Consider the following 23,028-nt stretch of genomic DNA (forward strand, 5'->3'; position numbering starts at 1 on the left):
AATGACACTAAATGAAGTCATCCATTAACCCCCTAGATGACACTAGCAATTCTGAACCACTCAGAGGCAACTGACCCCTCAAGGGATTTCCCTTTCCAATGGCTGATGTGTTTGCACTATTCTTTTTGTACTACATGAGGGCCTATCTTCGCAAATGGCTTTCTGAAGATATCAAAGAATATCAATGGACAAACTTAGAAATAAACTAGCAGTCTCAGTTTTTCCCTTGACATTTTGTTTTTTCTAAAGAAGAAGGGATTCTTTAAGAGCATGAAGGAGAAAAATGAACTATGTATAAGATATTACTGAATATCTCACAAGGATTTAAAGCTACCTTCTAAGAAATATTCTATTTTTAAAATTTTAATTAAACTTTTTAACGTCATTGTAAATCCATGTGCATGGTTAAGAAACAATACAAAGAGATCTCTCATAACTTTAACCAGTTTCCTCAATGATAACGTCTTACATCGTTACAGTACAACATTACTACCAGGAAATGAACAATGATACGATCCACTGATTATACTCAGATTTCACCAGTTTTATAATGACTCATTTGTGTTGTCTGTAGATTAAGTTCTATGCAATTTTATTCTTTGCACACCAAAGTCAAGATACGGAATTGTTTCATCACAAGGATCCCGTGTACTGTCTTTTTATTTTATAAATCCAAACACACTATTACCACAAAAGTCTTAAAGTTCCTCACCCAGATCTAAGCCCTTTAACTGAAGATTCCAGTTTAATTCCACTATCCACGCAATTGTCACTTGGCTTATTTAACTTATATGCAGAGTACATCATGTAAAAATGCCGGGCTGGATGAAGCACAATCTGAAATCAAGGTTACTGGGAGAAATAGCAATAACCTCAGATATGAAGATGACACCACCCTCATGGCAGAAAGCGAAGAGGAACTAAAGAGGCTCTTGATGAAGGTGAAAGGGAAGAATGAAAAAGCTGGTTTAAAACTCAACATGCAAAAAACTAAGATCATGGCATGTGGTCCCATCACTTCACGGCAAATAGATGGGGAAACAAGGAAAACAGTGAGAGACTTTATTTTCTTGGGCTCCAAAATCACTGCAGATGGTGACTGCTAATTCACTTTGGTCACGTCCGACTCTGTGCGACCCCACAGACAGCAGCCCACCAGGCTCCCCTGTCCCTGGGATTCTCCAGGCAAGACCACTGGAGTGGGCTGCCATTTCCTTCTCCAATGCATGAAAAGTGAAAAGTGAAAGTGAAGTCGCTCAGTCGTGTCCGACTCATTGCGACCCCATAGACTGCAGCCTACCAGGCTCTTCCATCCATGGGATTTTCCAAGCAAGAGTACTGGAGTGGGATGCCACTGCCTTCTCCGGCAGATGGTGACTACAGCCATGAAATTTAAAAGACGCTTGCTCCTTGGAAGAAAAGCTATGACTAACCTAGACAGCATATTAAAAAGCAGAGATATTATTTTGCCAAAAAAAGTCCATATAGTCAAAGCTATGGTTTTTCTAGTAGTCGTGTACAGATGTGAGAGTTGGACCATAAAGAAAGTTGAGCACCAAAGAACTGATGCTTTTGAACTGTGGTGTTGGAGAAGACTCTTGAGAATCCCTTGGACAGCAAGGAGGTCAAACCAGTCAATCCTAAAGGAAATCAGTCCTGAATATTCACTGGAAAGACTGATGCTGAAAGTGAAGCTCCATACTTTGGCCACTGATGCAAAAAGCTGACTCAATAGAAAAGACCTTGACTCTGGGAAAGATTAAAGGCAGGAGGAGAAGGATTGGACAGCATCACCGACTCAATGAACATGAGTTTGAGTAAACTCCAGGAGATGGTGAAGGACAGGGAAGACTGGTGTGCTGCAGTCCATGGGGTCGCAAAGAGTTGGACACAACTGAGCAACTGAACAACAACAACCCACACTGTAAGAAACAAACTTGAAACAAACCAAAATGCTTATTTTTGGTGTACCTGTCACTTAGATGATAAATATGATTAAGTAGAAAAGTTTTCCTTTTGTATATTTAGAGTTGTAAATTGATAAAACAAATGGGGCTGGGTTCCTGGGGTCACAGGATGATATAAGTAAGAATAAGGCTCCAGATACATGCCTAGAGTATTTCTCACAGCTAACAGCCGATACAGATGGATGTCCAAATGGAGACAGACATTTCTCCTTTGCCCCCCGTACTCAGGGTGAGGAAGGGAATGCACAAAAGCAGTAGTGAAAAGCGATCTAGAGGGAGGGTGACCAACCATATGGTCTGTTCAGAAAGTGGAATTTTCAGTGCTAAAAACAGGAAAGTCCCAAGCAAACTGGGACAAACTGGTCATCTATCTCAAAGGTTTCTGTGTTTCCTTAGAGCAGCCAAGCAACTTTTTTTGTTGCTGAAGACTCAAAACCTAGCAGTAGGGAAGTGTGGAGGGATAATTTAGAAGAGAATAAGGTGACCATGACACTTTCTGAACACCTGTATATCTTCCTTTGGCTTACAAAGAAGTTGCCATAGCTGAGTTATACAAACTGATTTTTGAGTTTCGTGAAAATGTAATGGAAAGTAATTCTGGCAGATACACATATTTTAAAGACTAGGCTCAAACAGGTTACAGAATATAAAAAAAGAAAAGACTACCTGTCAAATAAGAGAAAAGCATTTAGCCTCAAAGAGTGGGTGGAATACCAATGCACTGAGCAATTTTATAAATTGGGCACTTCAGCCTTTAAAGAAGTACAATACTTGTTATAATTTCTAAATTGAGTTACTTGTCCATCTAAGTAAAAAATCTGACTTGTGCTCATTTCTCTTATAGCTAGTTAAAATAAAAGACAGCTGTCTCAGACACAGGAAGGCCAGAACACAGGTGTAAGTCCAAAAGAAGCTTGCAATGTTATATACTTGTAGCAATCTTACTTGTTATAATTTCTAAATTGAGTTACTTGTCCATCTCAGTAAAAAATCTGACTTGTGTTCATTTCTCTTAGAGCTAGTTAAAATAAAAGACAGCTGTCTCAGACACAGGAAGGCCAGAACACAGGTGTAAGTCCAAAAGAAACTTGCAACGTTATATACTTGGAGCAATCTTCAAGAGCTTAATATGTGCACAAGGTACACTGCTAGGCACAAGTGGACACAGTTTTTACTCTTAAAAAATTTGTAGGATCAAAACAAGGCAGAGATGGGCAAATGGTTCTAATACTATTTACTTAGCACCTTAATAGCAGTGTCAGAAAACTTACGTGGGAACCCAGGTAAGGCAGCCAAGCTCTTCATGTACAAATCTGACCCTAACTCTGTCCTTCCCCTCCAGGGCCTTATTCCATCTGTTTCTGCCTCTCTTGAATCTTAAACTTATCTCTGACTATTGGATCCTCTCCTCAATATGCAAATAACATTAAAGTCTCTTCTGTCTCCATTGACCACTTGAAAAGAATCCAGCCTTGTCCTTCTTAAGGTTATCAATTTAGCAAATAAAAAATTTAAATGTCGACTTAAATATGAAATTTGGATAAATTTGGATAAAAATGGATTTTTCTGGTTGATAATTTGTTTAGTGTAAGAATGCTCCATGTACTACTTGGGACATACTTACATTAAAAAATTATTTATTGCACATTCAGCAAACTATGAATAGAATTTCCTCAATACAGTAAAGGGCATTTATGAAAAATCCATGGGGTCTAATATCATACTCTATAGTGAAATTTCGACTGAAAGCATCCCCTCTAAGATCTGGAATAAAACAAGGATGCCTGCTTTCACCACTACAATTCAATTTTGTACTGCTGCTGCTGCTGCTGCTAAGTCACTTCAGTCGTGTCCGACTCTGTGCGACCCCATAGACGGAAGCCCACCAGGCTCCCCCATCCCTGGGATTCTCCTGGCAAGAACACTGGAGTGGGTTGCCATTTCCTTCTCCAATGTGTGAAAGTGAAAAGTGGAAGTGAACTCGCTCAGTCGTGTCCGACCCTTAAGCGACCCCACGGACTGCAGCCTACCAGGCTCCTCCATCCATGGGATTTTCTAGGCAAGAGTACTGGAGTGGCTTGCCAGTGTCTTCTCTGCAGTTTTGTACTAGAAGTTCTACTTAGAGCAATTAGGGAGAAAATGAAATTAAAAGGTATCCAAAGTAGAAAGGAACAAGTAAAACTATATACACAGATGACAAGATCCCATATATAGAAAAATCATAGAGAATATACACACACCCACTTAAAATAGCTAATAAAATAATTAAGTAAAGACGCAGAGTAAATCAGTTGTATTTTTATACACTAGCAATCAGCAATTCATATAAGAACATGAGAAAATTCCATTCAGTATAGCATCAAAAATAATACTTAGGGATAAATTTAACTGAGAAGGTACAAAACTTGTACACTGAAAACTATTAATATAAAGTGTTGTTGAAAGAAATTAAAGAACCAAGTAAACAGAAAGACATCCTGTGTTCATGGGCTAGAAGATTTGATATTAAGATTGAAAAGATACTAAACATTATGAGTCCCTCAGTTCAGTTCAGTTCAATTCAGTCACTCAGTTGTGTCTGACTCTTTGTGACCCCATGAACCACAGCATGCCAGGCCTCCCTGTCCATCACCAACTCCCGGAGTTCACTCAAACTCATGTCCATCGAGTCGGTGATGCCATCCAGCCATCTCATTCTCTGTCATCCCCGTCTCCTCCTACCCCAATGCAAATCAAAACCACAATGAGATATCACTTCACATACACTAGAATGGCTATTTTTTCAAATAGCTAAGATGTGGAGAAACTGGAACCCTAGTATATTCTGAGGTACTAGGAATGTAAAATGGTATAGCCACCATGGAAGTCTGGAGGTTCCTCAATAAGTTACATACAGAATTAATATATGACCCAGCAATTTCACTTCTACATACTTAAAAACACTGAAAACAGGTATTCAAACAAAAATTTATATGTAAATATTCAAAACAGCTGATAGAGCTGTCTATCAGCATATCTGATAGACAAAGTGCCTGAAGAACTATGGACACTGTACAGGAGGCATTGATCAAAATCATCCCCAAGAAAAAGAAATGCAAAAAGGCAAAATGGTTGTCTGAGGAGGCCTTACAAATGGCTTAGAAAAGAAGAGAAGAGAAAGGCAAAGGAGAAAAGGAAAGGTATACCCATCTGAATGCACAGTTCCAAACAACAGCAAGGAGAGGTTAAGTAAGTAAGCCTTCTTCAGTGATCAATGCAAAGAAATAGAGGAAAACAACAGAATGGGAAAGATCAGAGATCTCTTCAAGAAAATCAGAATACCAAGGGTACATTTCATGCAAAGTGAAAAGTGAAAGTCGTTCAGTCGTGTCTGACCCTTTGTGACCCCATGGACTATATACAGTCCATGGAATTCTCTAGGCCAGAATACTGGACTGCGTAGCCAGAAGATATTAAGAGGTGGCAAGAATACAAAGAAAGTGAAAGCTGCTCATCATGTCCGATTCTTTGTGACCCCATGGAGTATATAGTCCATGGAATTCTCCAGGCCAGGATACTAGAGTGGGTAGCCTTTCCCTTCTCCAGGGAATCTTCCCAACCCAGGGATTGAACCCAGGTCTCCCACATTGCAGGCAGATTCTTTAAAAGCTGAGCCACAAGGGAAATCCAAGAATACTGGAGTGGGTAGCCTATCCCTTCTCCAGCGGATCTTCCTGACTCAGGAATCTAACCAGAGTCTCCTCCACTGCAGGTGGATTCTTTATCAACTGATCTGTCAGGGAAGCCCAATACACAGAACTATATAAAGAAGATCTTAATGACCCAGATAACCATGATAGTGTGATCACTCACCTAGACCCAGACATCCCGATATGTGAAGTCAAGTGGGCCTCAGGAGGCATCACTATGAACAAAGCTAGTTGGAGGTGATGGAACTCCAGCTGAGCTATTTCAAATTCTAAAAGATGATGCTGTGAAAGTGCTGCACTCAGTATGGCAGCAAATTTGGAAAACTCAGCAGCGGACACAAGACTGGAAAAGATCAGTTTTCATTCCAATCCCAAAGAAAGGCAATGTCAAAGAATGTTCAAACTATCATACAGGTGCACTCATTTCACATATTAGCAAAGTAATGCTCAAAATTCTCCAAGCAAGGTTTCAACTGTACATGAACCAAGAAGTTCTGGATGTTCAAGCTGGATTTAGAAAAGGCAGAGGAACCAGAGATCAAATTGCCAATGTCCGTTGGATCGTAGAAAAAGCAAGAGAGTTCCAGAAAAACATCTACTTCAGCTTTATAGATTACGCCAAAGCCTTTGACTGTGTGGATCACAACAAACTGTGGAAAATTCTTAAAGAGATGGGAATACCAGACTACCTGACCTGCCTCTTGAGAAATCTGTATGCAGGTTAAGAAGCAACAGTTAGAACCGGACATGGAACAATGGGTTGGTACCAAATTGGGAAAGGAGTACGTCAAGGATGTATATTGTCACTCTGCTTATTTAACTTATATGCAGAGTACACCATGTAAAATGCCAGGCTGGATGAAGCACAAGCGGCAATCAAGATTGCTGGGAAAAATATCAATAACCTCAGATATGCAGATGACATCACCCTTATGGCATAAAGTGAGGAGGAACTAAAGAGGCTCTTGATTAAAGTGAAAGAGGAGAGTGAAAAAGTGGGCTTAAAACTCAACATGTAAAGAACTAAGATCATGGCATATGGTCCCATCACTTCACGGAAAATAGATGGGGAAACAATGGAAACAGTGACAGACTTTATTTTCTTGGGCTCCAAAATCACTGCAGATGGTGACTATAGCCATGAAATTAAAAGACATTTGCTCCTTGGAAGAAAAGCTATGACTAACCTAGACAGCTCACTCACCTAGAGCCAGACATCTTGGAATGTGAAATCAAGTGGGCCTTAGAAAGCATCACTACAAACAAAGCTAGTGGAGGTGATGGAATTTCAGTTGAGCTATTTCAAATACTGAAAGATGATGCTGTGAAAGTGCTGCACTGAATATGCCAGCAAATCTGGAAAACTCAGCAGTGGCTACAGGACTGGAAAAGGTCAGTTTTCATTCCAATCCCAAAGAAAGGCAATGCCAAAGAATGCTCAAACTACCGCACAATAGCACTCATGCTGGGAGGGACTGGGGGCGGGAGGAGAAGGGGATGACAGAGAATGAGATGGCTGGATGGCATCACTGACTCGATGGACATGAGTTTGAGCGAACTCCGGGAGTTGGTGATGGACCGGGAGGCCTGGCGTGCTGTGATTCATGGGGTTGCAAAGAGTCGGACACGACTGAGCGACTGAACTGAACTGAACCTAGACAGCATATTAAAAAGCAGATATACTACATTACCAAAAAACGTCCATATAGTCAAAGCTATGGTTTTTCTAGTAGTCATGTATAGATATAAAAGTTGGATCATAAAGAAGGCTGAGAGCCAAAGAACTAATGCTTTTGAACTGTGGTGTTGGAAAAGACCCTTGAGAATCCCTTGGACAGAAAGGAGATCAAACCAGTCCATCCTAAAATAAATCAGTCCTGAATATTCACTAGAAGGACTGATGCTGAAACTGAAGCTCCGATACTTTGGCCACCTGATGCAAAAAGCTGACTCATTAGAAACCAGAAGCTGGGAAAGATTAAAGGCAGAAGAAGGGGATGATAGAGGAGATGGTTGGATGGCATCACTGACTCAATGGACATGAGTTTGAGCAAGCCCTGGGAGTTGGTGATAGACAGGGAAGCCTGGTGTGATGCAGTCCATGGGGCCATGAAGATTCGGACATGCCTGAGCAACTGAATTGAACTGAACTAATTTACAGCAGCACTACTCACAACAGCTAAAAGGGGAAAAAAAACACAATGTCCATCAACTGATGAACAGATAAATCAGATATTGTGTATTTACACAACAAAATATTATTCGGCCATAAAAAGGAATGAAGTACTAGTACATGCTATGATAGGCTTCCCAGGTGGCTCAGTGGTAATGAATTCAAGTCAATGCAGGAGACACAGGTTCAATACCTGGGTCAGGAAGATCCCTTGGAGAGGAAATGGCAACCCACTCCAGTATTCTTGCTTGGGAAATCCCATGGACAGAGGAGCCTGACGGGCTACAGTCCATAGGGCTGCAAAGAGTCACGCATAGCTTAACAACTAAACAACAACATGCTATAGTATCAATGAACCCTGAAAATATTATGGTAAGTAGAAGAAGTCAGACACAGAAAGCTGTATATCGTACAATTCCATTTATACAAAATATCCATGTATGCAAATCCATAGAGACAAAGATTAGTGGCTGTCAGGGTCTGAGAAAGGGGGAAATGTGGAGCGATTGCTAAAAGGGTATAGCGTTTCCTTTGGGGGTGAAGAAAATGCTCTGGAATTAGAGATGACAGGCTACACAATACTATCAAGGTACTAAACATCACTGAACTGTACACTGTTTAAAATAGCCAATTTTATGTACATTTTAGAAAATGTTATTCATTGTTTATCTGAAAGTCAAATTTAATTGGGCATACTGGAATTTATCTGGCAATTCTAGTCCCATTGTAAATTCTGCTCGTTTCCCCATCCCTTCAAGGTTCTCAAGGTATTGCCTCATATTTGTAATCCATTCCTTCAACAGGTGTGCAATCTGGCTTTTTCCATGACAATGCAATTCAAATTGCTATAGATGGGCTTTCCTAGTGGCTCAGGAGACAAGGATTCAATCTCTGATCTGGGAAGATCCCATCTGCTGCGGAGTAACTAAGCCCATGCATCACAACTATTGAGCCTGTGCTGTGCAATAAGAGAAGTCACGGCAGTGAGAAGCCTGAGCACCGCAACTAGAGAGTAGCCCCCCCGCCTGCCACAACTAGAGAAAAGCCTGAGCACAACGAAGACCTAGCACAGTCAAAATAAATAAATAAAAACAAATTGCTATAGTTAAGGTCATCACTGATATCCAATTTGCTAAACTGATTCAAGATTTTCTAGTTCTTGCCTTAATTTTCTCTTCCGAGGAACTGAGGATACATACCCTTTCCTTTCTGAAGTATACTTAACCCTTGGTTTCTGTGCAGTGAAAGGTTAACTCAGTAGGTTTGGAGTATTCAAGTCCTTCACATTGCAAAGAAATGTCCTGAGGGATAATCTCTAAGCCTTTGGAATACTGTGCCTGATAAGACTGTCTTATATACACCTAAGACCTTGGGCCTTGAGGGCCCTGGTGGCTCAGGCGGTGAAGTGTCTGCCTACAGTGTGGGAGACCTAGGTTTGATCCCTGTGTCGGGAAAATTCCCTGGAGAAGGAAATGGCAACCCACTCCAGTACTCTTGCCTGGAAAATCCCATGGACGGAGGATCCTGGTAGGCTGGGATCACAGACACAACTGAGTGACTTCACTTTTACTTAAGATCTTGGGCCACACCCAAGGTAAACACCAGTTAGTTTACACTAACAATGTAATTTATGGTGGAAGCCTTTTGCTGTAATAAGCTGAATGTCTTGAGGGGCTGGGGACTGAGTACTAAGGTAAACTGTGTGGGCACTCACTTCATGTCTATAAGACTGACCTGCACACCAAGACCTGAGCTTCCCTGACTGGCAATATCTGTAAGTGTTGGCAAACATCACTGCTGGGATTAAGAGCTGTCTGTATGTCTCTAATGGAAAAAGACAACTGAAAGCTTGTGAGTTGTCTCTCCTAGATACTATACTATGTCCCTTTTCTTTTACCGTTTTTAATCTGCATCCTTTCACTATAATAAACTAAGATTTTCTCTAGTGAGTGGTCTTGGAGAGACCAGACTTACTTCTATACCCCTATTTTTTCCTGACTGATTATCTGTCTTTATCACTGGATCTCTTTGCTTTGACCTTCCTTTAAGTCCTGGTATTCTACTCTTGGTCATCTTTTCCCGCCCTACCTGCAATAACCTACTTTCCACCTGTCCTAGGCAATTTTACTCATGGTTCTTGCCATCTGACCTCATGCCCAGTTGAGACTCCAGCCTAAACCATTCTGCCCAGAGGCCCACCTCAGCATTACCAGGGCAGTCTCAGCATTAACTCTTTACCCAAACATGTGTCCTGCTTTTGTCTCAATTTTAGTCGATGACTCTCTATCAGTCTAGGCACTAAAATCCTCATTTTCATTCCCCAAACCAATTAATTAGCAAGTTGTGGTCTTTTCCCCTCCCAAACATCTTTGAAATTTAAACTTTCCATTTTCATACTTTTGGCCTTCAGCATCTCTCACATGAGCTCCTGCACACATCTGTGAAATAGTCTCCTTATCTCACACATCCCCACCCCTCAATCTAGTTCTGTCCTGCTTTTCCCCTAACATTTCTAAAACATGAATCTGTCCAAATACTCCCTGACTTAGGACCCTTCAGAGGCACTCCAGCCCCTGTAAACCTAGGCTCTTTAGCAAGGTCATAGGCTTCTGTTACCCAGATATTCTCTCTCTCTCTAGCCCCACCCTCTCCCTTCCTTCTACACCCAACTCTCCAGCAACGCCCAACCATTCTTAATTCCCTGATCACTCACTGAACATTAGTATGTACTAGGACCCACTGTCCTAGGCACTGGAGATAAATTCTACACAAAGTTAACTCAAGGGCCTACTTTCCAACAGGTAAACCAACAAATAAAAAAAGAATAACTTGTTAATGTTGAATGCAATGGGGAAAACAAACCTGAAGGTGACACAGCATGATCAAAGGCCAATGGGGGTAGCTTTAGTTAGCATGGATGGGGAAGTGACCTTTGAGGGGAAACCTAAATAACAGTGGGAGGAGTCCATTTTAAAAGTTTTTCATAGACCTCAAGCATTTATAAAAGTTACTTGTATTAAGTTTCTCACATATACACATTCTTCTTATGTCTGTGGCTCTAATACAAACCTGAATCTCTCTAGACTTCCTATTATGGGAGTAATACATTTCCTTCTTGTTGGAGCTGCTTGCCATGAAAAACATTCTTCTACCTGGTCATCAGATTTGGGAACCACTGGCCCAACAGGCACTCATATAATTCTACTCTCCTAGGTCCAATTTTAGGAAGAAAATATTCCTCGGAGAGGGATTAGGGAGAATTATGCAAGAGAAGTAGAAATGCAGAAGAGGGAGGTAAGGGGACGATATTAAGCTAATTCTGAAATGGCTCTTTAAAACAGGAACCAACCAAATCTAAAGGAAAATGAAAAGGACTTTAATCTAGGAGGTGTGAAGAAAACATGCATGGGGGAAAAACTATGACGTACAAGATAAGCTGTAGAAGATTCTTACTTTAAAACAAAATAGAAGAAAACCATTTTTCAAAAATTAGCTTTAGACAATGCCTGACTATACTTTTATCCTAAAAATTCAAAGCAATCACGAGATGAGAGAGTAAACAGAAAGGAAAATGAGTTTTTTGACCATACTTTAAGATGTTTAGAACAGTCTTTGGGACTCTATGGGAGAGGGTGAGGGTGGGATGATTTGGGAGAATGGCATTGAAACACATATGTTGTCATATGTGAAACGAATCACTAGTTCAGGGTCAATGCATGTTATAGGATGCTCGGGGCTGGCATGCAGGGATGACCCAGAGGGAGGATAAAGGGAGGAGGGAGGTGGGAGGGGGGTTCAGGAGGGGGAACTTATGTAAACCCGGGGCAAATTCATATCAATGTATGGCAAAACCAACCAATATAATATTGTAAAATAATTTGCCTCCAATAAAAAATAAATTAATTACAAAAAAAAAAAGATGTTTATTATTTACCTGTACAAATTAGCAGTAACTCATACAACTGGACCAAGTTATAATTAATTCACAGTAATGTACACTAGCTTCTATCTGCCACAGACACGGTACAATTTAATCTCAACAGGTGATTTTATTACCAAATCTACATTCTGGCTTTCACAAAACCTGGTACAGTGCACATCTACAGCATTTATGAGGAGAAATGACCCTGAAGGTCCTTCAGAGAGCAGAGGTGAACACCTTCTCATGGAGAAATGCCAGTTTTTCTAAGCGAGTTCGTTTCAGTAGTGGAAGCCATTCCCAGTGAGATAACTCCACCACACGGTACCCAAGTTGATTCAGCTGCCGCCTCTTCATATTATGCAGTCCGAGCAGATTCCTGGAACCATAGCAATACTGGTTCCTGTTTGTCAACTGAATAGCCAGCTTCACTCGTGGGGCCTGCAAGCAGGTCGGGGGGGATAGGACAGCCATCTCCACGTCCCCCAATCTGTCTACCTTATTGCAAAGGGAACCTCCCACAGGTTTAGCCATCTCCTCCTCTAATTTCAAGGGCTGCTGCCCATTGTCTGACTCAATTTCCCCCTGGGAATGCCCTCTTGATTTCCCTTTTAGTAGCTGATTCATCAAATCATCGGTAAGGCTGACTCCCACATGCTTAAGCCTTAACTTGGCTACATCTTCAACTGGTATGGCTTCTCTGTTAAATGGTAATGGCTTCATGTCAACATCAAGCTGAACCTCTAAATCAGAAGATCGGGTATGAGGCAAAATCATATGGTGTTTAACATACTGGGGCCCACCCAACATGGTCTCAAGTAAAAAGAGAGCTTCTAGGAATTCAGGTTTTGAGTTCATATCTTTCCTTGCTAAATTCCATAGCAATTCTGACCCCTCTTGTTGAAGCTGAGAACTAAGACGATTGCCTCTGTAATCTGGACATTCAATGCCAACTGTACCATCAAGAGTATACAGCTCCTTGGTGACCTCAAACTTACTTCTCTCCTGGGCTAACCTGACAAACCCTGGACTCAAAGCGAAATCTATGAGCTCTACTGGAAAGTACTCAGAGAATGCCAGGCCCAGCAAGCACGTGAGCAGGTGTTCTGGGTATCGATTGAACTCAAGCATCTTTCTGTGAATCTCATTTATCAGGCTAGAATAAAACTCTTCTGCATTGGGAGGCTTATAATTCAGAGTTCCAAATGACCACAGAATCTTGGCAACATCTTTACTTCGACAGTATGCTACCCTAGGAGGTAAAGAAGCAGCCACAGCATTCATTACCCTTTCATCCAGGAAGCGTAATGCTGAGCAGGCAAGAGTCAGGTGCATGACACCCTGAACTCCCAGGGAAGGAATTCGCTGAGGAGCAATCTGTCCAAATTGCTTCATGAAATTTACGTGATCCACATGAGTGAAACGGAACATTTTAAGAATATTCACTAAGGCATAACTACTCAGATGCTGCATGTCAGCACAAGCCAGATCTCCAAATTTTCGCATGACAAATTCAGAGAGACTACTACTCGATTTAAAAAACCCCAAACAGACTGTACCAACCTCTTCTAAATTGATCAAATCTATATACTTGAGGATCAATGATTCCAGTTTTTGCATTAGATCCTGAGGTGCCTGACGACTTTCACCTATAATATAAATTAAGTGAGTCAGCTGGGACAAGGATAGATCTTTCCAGTGCAAATTAAGATAACTAAAAAAGATCTTTAAAAATCGAGGTACTCTGCGTCCCAAGTACCGCCAGAGGTCAGCCACCAAGAGAAGTTGATCCAGACTCATTTCCCATACCTTATGGCAAAAGTTTGTTTCAAACACATCTAGCATTGAATGGGAATGAGGAATTCCTAAACTGACAAAAGCTTTCAAAACTCTGATCAGATCTGGGGCATCAAAGAGATGTATGTTTTTCACACTCAGCTGGCAGAGCAGAGCAAAGCTGGTACTGGACAGCAAAACAGGATGTTGCTCTGCAGGCAAAGAACTCAGCTTACACAAATAGTCAACAATAATTTCAGGATGGAGATTATCTTGATAAACGGTGACTTTGTGCAAAATTAGTTCACCTTCTGAAACTGACAGAGGTTGACAAGTCTCAGATCTGTTATAGCTATGAAGCTGATATTCTGGTCTTAGCTGGAGGAAAACTCGAGGGTCTTCAAGGGAATCAAAAGTTTCTATATCCTCTTCGTCAATTCTCATGGCCCTGGGTGAGTGCAGGTTCAAAGTGCTGGCCTTAGAGGCAGAAGCCCTGCTGAATTCCAAACCTGGGAGGGTATTGCCGGTTGTCAGAATCCTCCAAGAAGCAGAGGTGCTACAAACGTTAACTTTTCCAGCAGGACGGCAGAAGCTGTTTGCTGGAGAGTCCTGTCCTTTGTGCCACATGTAGCTTCTCATATTCCACCATGCCACACTTTGGGTTGCACTGTAGGTAAAAGGACTGCAAAATGTCCAATATCTTACAGGTTTTAACAGCTGGAGAATGGCTGCCATTCTGGTGTCAATACTAATCATTCTAGCAGTCAGAGCACAGTCCTCACATGTCTGACCAAGCAATTTCTTGTTTATATGGTTCTTGATTAGAGCTGGTTGGGAAGGTGTTCCACAGAAAGTGCCTGGAAATCTTCGGCATATCACAAGAGCCATGGATCACAAATGACTGGGCCAGAATTGGTGCCAGATACTGAAAAAAGGGTAGATGAAGAATAAGTGGCTTCCACCTATCTTAATATCAAAATTTACATACTATAAGACATGGATTAAAACTATACCACTCTCCACTCAAGTAAGTTCAATGTTAGTGAATGCCCAAACCACAAGACAGCATACATCAAGGAAAAACCCTATGTACCCTGCATAAAGGCACAGGAAAACCCCAAACCTAGGGTATCATTGAGCAGTTCCTTGGACTGCTCCTCAGTTTAAATTTCCTGTCCTCTGGCCAGACTTTCTTTACAGTTAGAGACAGTTGTTGCACTAAAATCCAACAGGAATGAGAAAAGCAGATTTCCAAAAAGAAAACAAACAGAAGTAAGCAATCTATTCCACCTCTTTGATATCAGCACAATTATACCCACAATAACCCCCCTCCCCGTTCCTCCTTTTGATTACAGAATTTAGTTGTTTTAATGCTACTTCTGTACCTTGTAGAAGATGCCTATACTTCTTTCAAGGCCTACAAGAGTCTGAATCACTATCGCAGAGTAGTCATTTACTTGGGAAGTAAACTTGAAAACTCACTCACAAGGAATGAAATAGTACCATTTACAGAGATGTGGATAGACCTAGAGACAGTCATACAGGTGAAGTAAGTCAGAAACAGAAAAACAAATGTCATATAGTATCACTTATATGTGGAATCCAGAAAAATGGTACATACAGATGGGTTTATTTGCAAAGGAAAAACAGAGAGACAGACGTAGAGAACAAATTTATGGATACCGAGGTCGGGGGAGTGGGGGATGGAAGGAATTGAGAGACTGGGAGTGAAATATATACAATAATATGTATAAAATAGATAACTAATGAGAACCTACTGTATGGCACAGGGAACTCTACTCAATGCTCTGTGGTGACCTAAATGGGAAGGAAAACTAAAACAGAGGGGCTATATGTACACATATTAACTGATTCATTTTGCTGTACGGCAGAAACTAACACAACATTGTAAAGCAACTATACTCCAATAAAAATCAAAAAGAGAAATTCAGCTACTCGATACCCCCCCCACAAAAAAAAACCAACCCCAAAAAACTCAAGCACTTTGGTGGGGGAGGGTAGAAGGCCTAGGCCCTGATCACTGTCATTTCATGGGTGAGACACAAACAGCATTTCAAAGCTGGGCTCAGGGAACACCAATTCATGCAGCTGCCCTGCTGACAACAAGGGGAGCAGCAGAGCTTTCCTCTGGAGAAGGCATATTAGCAATGCTTCCAGTGAGTCAGGTGTTGATTATTCTGCCTGCGAGCAGCACAAGTTCTACTTTTCTTCTACAGCAGAAACCATGACAGGCTATGAAAATGACTCTGCCATACTCTTGCTTTCAATGCTTACTGTCTCGCCTTCTGCTTGAGAAATGCCAAAGCCTCACAAGCAAAACTCAGGGAGCCCTAAGATGCCAAGATATGAACCAGACATGGCTCATGATGCGGAATATCCCATGAAGGTTCTGAGGGTGCCAGAATGACTTTCTGAAATGCCTAAGCAACTCCCCTGTCAGTCCCTTCCTTCCGGAGCCCGTAGCATAAGAAATAGAGGACTGCAGGGCAGGTTAGAGGCTTTTTTCAAGTAGCCCAGCCACACAGGCTTCTCGGGATGGCAGGAAGGTATGCTCCTAATTTCTTTGTGAACCAGAACAGAATTCTTTCATACCAAATCTTTATACACTTAGTTCCATAATGTGGCCTGTGGACCATTCTCCCACCAAGTTTCAATCTGTAGGTCCAGATGCTATAGATCAGATGTTAGCAAACTATGGCCCAGAGCCCAAATCCAACCCTCATCTGTTTTAACATAGCCAGGCTATTTGTTAAATGCTTTAAATGCTGTCTATGGCTGCATTCTCACTACAAGAGCAGAGTTGAGTAATTCTGGCAGAGAATATATGGCTTGCAAAGCATAAAATATTTACTATCTGGCCCTTTATGGAAAAAGTTTGCTATAGACCATTAGCTTACTCCTATGAATGCAAATGGCCAACTTTTTAAAAATTAGAAGACATCAGGAAAATAGTACTGAAGTGATTTTTTTTTTTAACATTTACATGATAAAGATTTATGCCTCAAAACGGAATCTCAATTAATACTGCAGCTCAGGTATGGTGGGAACAAAGGAGAAAGCAAGTAATGGAACTCTTTAGTTGACATAACAAGGCTTTTAAGAATAACTGTTTTGGAACCTGTAATCTAAATTTAGGTCAGGGTAACGTCCAATTAAAGCAATTGTTCAAAGTCCTCCTTCTCATCTTGAGAACTAGATCTGAAGAAATAACTTTAATAAAAAGACAATTTTTTTTTATAATAACAAAAAAACTGAAAATCCATGTCTTTTCAGAAGGAGTAACCTGGTTTACAGAATAAGCATGTGTCAGGCATAAACACATGGAAAGACTTATACAAATAGTCGGTGGAACAAATAGAACAAGTGACATCACTTAAAATACACCTATATAAAAGGAAAGTATATAGCTGATAGGAGACTTTCTGCTACACCTTTGACAAATTAACTTTTTTTCCTTTTTAGTAGGATTAAAACTGTTAAATAGAAGAATACATGGATTAATTTAACAAATACTTTTATAACTAAAACAACTTTAAAAGCACATTATTTAAGTTACTTCAATTAATATTATCTAAGATTACTTAATAAGATTACTGTACGTGGTCCAGAAATGAAGAACCATTTCCAGGATCATCTATGTTTGATTGGTATAGATCCAGTGTTTTGAATTATGTGGCTCTTTCTGATTTGCAAAAACACAGGCTAAGGGACTTTCCTGGTGGTCCAATGATCAAGACCCCATGCGTCCAATGCAGGAGTTGCAGGTTGGATCCCTGGTCTGGGAACTAGCATCCCACAAGAACAAGAGCCACAACTGTCTTAGGGTCTCCACTGTGTCAAGCCTTGAATAAGCAGTTTCATCTGCATCAGTTCCAATTCTTACCTTTTTGCAAGGTGGGTTTTATTATCTCCATATTGTTGATAAGGAAAAAGAGTCTTCACAAGATTAAGAAACCCGGTGAAGATTACACAGCTAAGGGACAAAATGGGGTTTGACATCAAAGATTATCTGATTCCAAATCCCACATTGCTAGTGTATTGGAGAGACAAAAACGGAAGTCAGATTTCAGACAGGAGGGTGGGGAGGACCCCCAAATAATCTATAGGGTTTCCAGGTGCCAGGAAGCTGGAGTGTTAGAACTGGAGGGTTAGGTAAGCTCAAAAGCCCCTCATACCTTCAACAGTCTAAGATCCTAGCTATCACTAGTAATTACTACTTATAAAAAGAACAAAAAGAAGACATCAAAGACAAAAATCTACATGAAGGAATGTTTACAAGATGCCCCAGTATCAAGGTAAAGAGAACTATCATAATTGAAGATGTGAAAGTCGGCAAGAGAGATATGGAATCCAGAATTTACAGTTCAACATAGAATGGAAGTAAAGAGAAACCCCACGAAAAATGATAAAGATTCCAGGACTACAGCTGTGAGCAGACACAAAGAGCAACTAATTTATGCTAGAAGAGATGGATATTACACAGGAGAGGAGACTGACATTTCTGATGTATAATCTGAGGATAAACAAGTAATTTGTTGTTCAGTCACTAAGTTGTTGTGTCCGACTCTTTTGCAACCTCATGGACTGTAGCCTGCCAGACTCCTCAGTCCATGGGATTTCCCAGCTAAGAACATGGGAGTGGGTTGCCATTTCCTTCTCCAGGGGATCTTCCCAACCCAGGGATCAAACCCACAGCTCCTGCATTGGCAGGTGACTTCTTTACCACTGAGCCAATAAGTAATAGGTAGATGGAAAACCTAGCCAATAACAGCAACAAAAATTATTAACGCCAAAGAATACAAAACAGTTGTGCAAGATAAGAATTGTTATATTACACTCCTTGCTCAGCTGTAAATAATATTTACATAATCTAACAAAAACCCTGAATATCCATTTAAACAAAAATTTTGAGCAAACTATACTGGGAGGTTAAAGGGAAGGGAAGTGGGGAAGAGGGAAACTGAGCAGTAATACATGAGACCTAGAGCATCCAAGTCCATAACAATGAAGTCAAAAGATTTTATGGACACAGAGATGTCCTAGAAATCAAGAAAGAGAAACACAAATGTTATTTATTTAAAGTACACCAATGAATACCAAAAGAAACACACAAACAGTTGAAAAGTGTCTCTGGAGAACAAAAATGGAATTAATATTTAGTGTTATAAGATCTGTCAAACTATTTGCCTTTTTTTTTTCTGGCCACGCCATGTGGCTTATGGAATCTTAGTTCTTGAACCAGGGATTGAACCTGCGCCCTGGGCAGTGAAAGTTCCAAATCCTAACCACGGTGCCACCATGGAATTTAACTATATAAGCCATGCACACATATAACTTTGAAAAAAATTAAATTTACAAATAGGATGTTCTAACAAGAAATTGTTCTTCAAGAAGACAATCAGTGAATAAAGTAACATAAATACTCAAGAAAAAGGTTGAAAAGTTATTTCCAGTACAAGCATTTCCTACTGTCTGTAGAACTTCTCTATGGATGCCCAGTAATGAACGATGACAAACTAATCTTAGAGCCATGCAGACACAAACTGCAAATGGCAAACAGTAGCTACTCACTTTTTTGCCATGCAACTTTTAGCAGAGACACTATATCTACGTATACAGAAATGAAACACAACCACTTTAGAAGATGAGTATTAAGTAGTGTAGAGAAGGAAAGGGAAGAAACACAAGGAAGATATAGAATCAATAAAGCAGAAGAGTGGGGAGAAAAGGCACTACAAAGAAAAAGAGGCCAGGATGTTTTGCCTAAAGACAAACACATAGGAGAGTTAGTTCCTCCTTATTTAAGGGTTCCCAAAGAATCCATAAGGAAGCTTAAAAGAGAACGCTAAGAGATGCCCAATTGGTTAACTCCTCATGTCTCCTCTAAAGGTTCAAATTTACGCGACATCATTTCACAAAGTCCCTTTCCTAGCATAAATGCCCCAAGGATATTCCCCTCCCCATCTCCTCTTTAGGGGTCCTAAAGAACCAGAGTGGAGCCTCAGACATCACTGGACCAACCATGGCTGTTCTGAAAGACACTGCCCAAACCACCCTGAATGCTGTGATTTCACAAGAGCGAGAAATCTTACCTTTCCACCTTCCAGGTACAGGTCTGGGCAAGGCCGAATAGCTTCGCTTTAAACTACAGTCCAGAAGTTAGAGAAGGGGAGCCAGGCGGAGGAAGGCAGCCATGCTAACTGTAGATTAAGTATATGACACCCTCAGCATATTTAATTTACCAGATACCAGATCTCATCTCTTAATTCCGATTTGATTCTTTTGCTAGAAAAATTTAACCCACTTATGTCCTGATAAAATTATAAAATTACCACAAAATAAATGGATACTTCAAACTCCACTTCCATCTTATCAAATAATGTGTTGAATAGCCCTGAGAATTAAAAAAACAAAAAACTGATTTTCTCTCAGCACTGGAGTCTATGAGAGGATTGACAAAATCCCGACAGGTAAAGTATCTGCATCCACAATCATGTGAAAACATTTCCAAATTAATAGTTCAAGTACCTATCACTTTTAGCACAACTAAACATTTGATTTTATCAGTTTTCCTATATTTGCAAGACTGCATAGTATGGTATTTCAGAAAAGTGAAGGGGAAACATCAGAATTCTTTGGTATCAAAGTCGACTTATTTGCATGGTGAATGATAAGGCCTTACTGGGGACCTGAAACTGATGAATGGGGAAGAAAACCATACTGACAAATTAAATTAGGCCTGCATAACTGCCAAATGCCTTGTTTTCTCAATTGTATTATGTAGCATGGAGTTTTTCAATTTTATTCCGGTCTACCAGGCAGTAGCAAATTCATCCCAGAGCTTGTCTAAGGCCATTCAGAGCACTGAGTCACAAATCTAGGCGACTCACAGAATGTGAGTAAAGTACAGAAAACATAAATTCAGATTCCATCAGCAACAATGACTAAAGCACAGACGTTAGCCATGTTGGTGCTAAAGCACTTGGCTCCAACTCTACAGGATGAAGAACCTCCAAGAGTCTGCACTAAGTGGGCAATGAAGCATCACCTGAGGAGGCCCATGAATATAACTGGTATGGAGAGGACCCAACGCTCCCTGAGTTAGGAGAGAAGAGCTGTGTCATGATTTGTATAGAAAGAAAAATGGCAATTATTTTTCTTATCCCCGGATATAAAAAAACGGAGGGAGATACCCATAATATCCTTAGGCTTGTGCAACCAGAAACTATCTGTTTAAAAAAAGGGGGGGGGTGTATATCTCGTATTGTTATTTACTGAAGGCTCAACGGGTCCCAGGTCTTAAGCAAATGCCGCAGGGCCTTGCTTCTCAAAGTGCAGCCTGCGGAGCAGCAGCATCAACCTCACCTGGAAAACGGTGAGAAACGCAGAACCTCGGGCCCCACCCCAGACTTACAGACTCCGAAACTCCAAATTTCCTGGTGAATCGCATACATTGAAGTGGGATAAGAGGAGCGGCAAAATATTTCACTACGTTCTCACAAAAGTCTTGTGAAACAAGTACTGTTATTCGTCTCACAGAGGAAAAATCAAGGTACAAGGAAGAAATGGTAGTGGTAGTCGTTTAGATCTGTCCGACTCTTTGCGACCCCATGGACTGTAGCCTGCTAGGCTCCTCTGTCCATGCAATTCTCTAGGCAAGAATACTGAAGTGGTTTGTCAACCTTTTCTCCAGAGGATCCTCCCGACCCAGGGATTGAACCCAGGTCTCCTACACTGCAGGCAGATTCTTTAGCATGTGAGCCATAAGCCGCTTACCAAAGGCCACAGGACTCCAGGTCTCCGAGGTTCTCCCTAGAGCTGGGCCTAGCACAGGTGCCCGCAACTCAGGCCTGGAAGCGCGGCCCAACTCGGCAGGGAGCGCCGCCACGGCCTCCTCCCCGGCCGCCGTCACTCACCTGAGCTTGGCGAGTGCGAGCGACGCAACAGCACTCGCCACTCTCGCAGGCTGCGGAACCACGAAGATTTCTCCGGCTTCACGCTGGCCTCACAGCCCCCACTTCCGGTGAACTGCCTGATACTTCCGGTTGATGATCGAGTGACGGGTGCGGCCGAGGCTCAAAAAACTCTGTCAGCGTTTTCCAAGGACATTTTTCCACAGGAAGACGTCACTGCGGAGTCAGGACCTGCGGAGGGAAAACACCGCAGTGGATGGATCGCTCTGGAAGTCACTGAATAGCCTAGTTACAGGTTCGAATCTCAAACCGCTACTCAGGGTATTTTATGGCCTTGGCGAAGTCCTGTAAATTCTCTAAGCCAGATTTCTCGTCTGCACAGAGTGCTCTCAGGAGGAGAGTTAGTAATGGATAGACGAACCTGTTAGGAGAAATGGATTTGAGGAGCTGGTTGAGGCGGCCAGAGCTTTGGCAGATGAGCCAGGGTGATCCTCCACCTCCTCAAGTAGCGGGGCTCACACCTGAGTGAGTATGGACAATTAGTCAGGGAAGAGACTCTGGAGACTTCCAGGAGGACTTGGCAGCAGACAGCCCTTACTAGTAGGCACTGGAGACTGCTGATCAGGGTGGTCACACCTCGTCGGTGCCTTAAAGGGCTGTGAGGGGGACCTGAGAAATGGTGCTCCCTCCAGGGCACCATCCTGACAGGTAAACAAAACCAATGTAAGGAGGACACTTCACTGCGAGGGGCCAGCCTGGCATCCCAACTCCTGAGCTCTGTGGAGGGCACTGTTTGCCTCAGGGTGCGCATTTGAGGCCCTCGACCACTGACACCCTTTCTCAGAGAAGGTTCTCTCACTGGAGCCAGATCACCGAGTTGCTGATTATGACCGTCCTTGCCAGCAGAACCGAGAACGAGCCTAGGAGATGAAATAAACCGTAATTGCTCCTCAGCAGCTATGACAATCCCCTTCCTCTTTGCCAAATACTCAACTTCTCAGCCTCCCTTGAAGTAGGAAGAGCACCTGACTCAGTTCCAGCCCACAAAATTTAAAGGGAAGGAAAAAAAAAAGGGGAAGAAAAAAATTCTAAGGGAAGGATGGTGTGAAGGTTCTGGGAAAGCGTTTACTTTTTTGATAAAGTGCTGCTGCCTCAGGCACTTCACAGAACTGTGACTGCTGCCTTGTGGCATGGAGGGAACACATGCAAAGGATGGGAGGAGGATGAGAAATCTAGGTCCTTCATGAACCAACATCTCTGACACTTGCTGCTGCTGCTGCTAAGTCACTTCAGTCGTGTCCGACTCTGTGCGACCCCATGGACAGAAGCCCACCAGGCTCCCCCGTCCCTGGGGTTCTCCAGCAAGAACACTGGAGTGGGTTGCCATTTCCTTCTCCATACTTATGTCCAGACTTTGTGTCAGGTGAAGAAAAATAAACCACTCTCTGGGGTCCTGTAAATCAGGTTGTGATACTTGTGGCAGAGTACATTCTTAATTGAGGAACTTTGTGAGCCTAACCAAAGGAATTATAAACATGCTGGAAGCACTTGAAGCATACTTGGGTCCCTT

At 41.7% G+C, this 23,028-nt stretch overlaps 2 protein-coding genes across 6 annotated transcripts in view; both read right to left on the reverse strand.

Annotated features, from left to right (window-relative positions):
- UBOX5 (U-box domain containing 5) overlaps positions 1-21,578 on the reverse strand; it is a 48,035-nt gene extending 26,457 nt beyond the window's left edge. For 4 of the 5 annotated variants that reach the window (XM_055432518.2, XM_055432525.2, XM_055432547.2 and 1 more), the window contains exon 1: positions 19,638-19,748. The gene's annotated coding sequence lies outside the window, so the exon portion shown is untranslated. Of the gene's footprint in view, positions 1-19,637; positions 19,749-21,461 lie in introns of those variants that run through there. The other variant, XM_055432532.2, reaches the window with a different exon arrangement.
- Positions 4,240-21,493, reverse strand: FASTKD5 (FASTK mitochondrial RNA regulator 5). Its single transcript, XM_055432512.2, has 3 exons — positions 21,462-21,493; positions 19,638-19,745; positions 4,240-14,449 (listed from the first exon to the last, which is right to left on the reverse strand). Exon 3 carries the CDS (start codon positions 14,410-14,412, stop codon positions 11,968-11,970), a length of 2,445 nt encoding a protein of 814 aa, XP_055288487.2. The 5' UTR covers positions 14,413-14,449; positions 19,638-19,745; positions 21,462-21,493; the 3' UTR covers positions 4,240-11,967.
- Positions 21,579-23,028: the final 1,450 nt, after the last annotated feature.

This window comes from Moschus berezovskii, chromosome 15 (genome assembly GCF_049115385.1).
Source record: "Moschus berezovskii isolate FMDL1 chromosome 15, NW_MosBer_1.0, whole genome shotgun sequence".
Taxonomy (NCBI): domain Eukaryota; kingdom Metazoa; phylum Chordata; class Mammalia; order Artiodactyla; family Moschidae; genus Moschus; species Moschus berezovskii.

Bases quoted from the DNA above. Each gene is read 5' to 3' on its own strand.
- FASTKD5 (XM_055432512.2), bottom strand. From the start codon at position 14,412: ATGGCTCTTGTGATATGCCGAAGATTTCCAGGCACTTTCTGTGGAACA.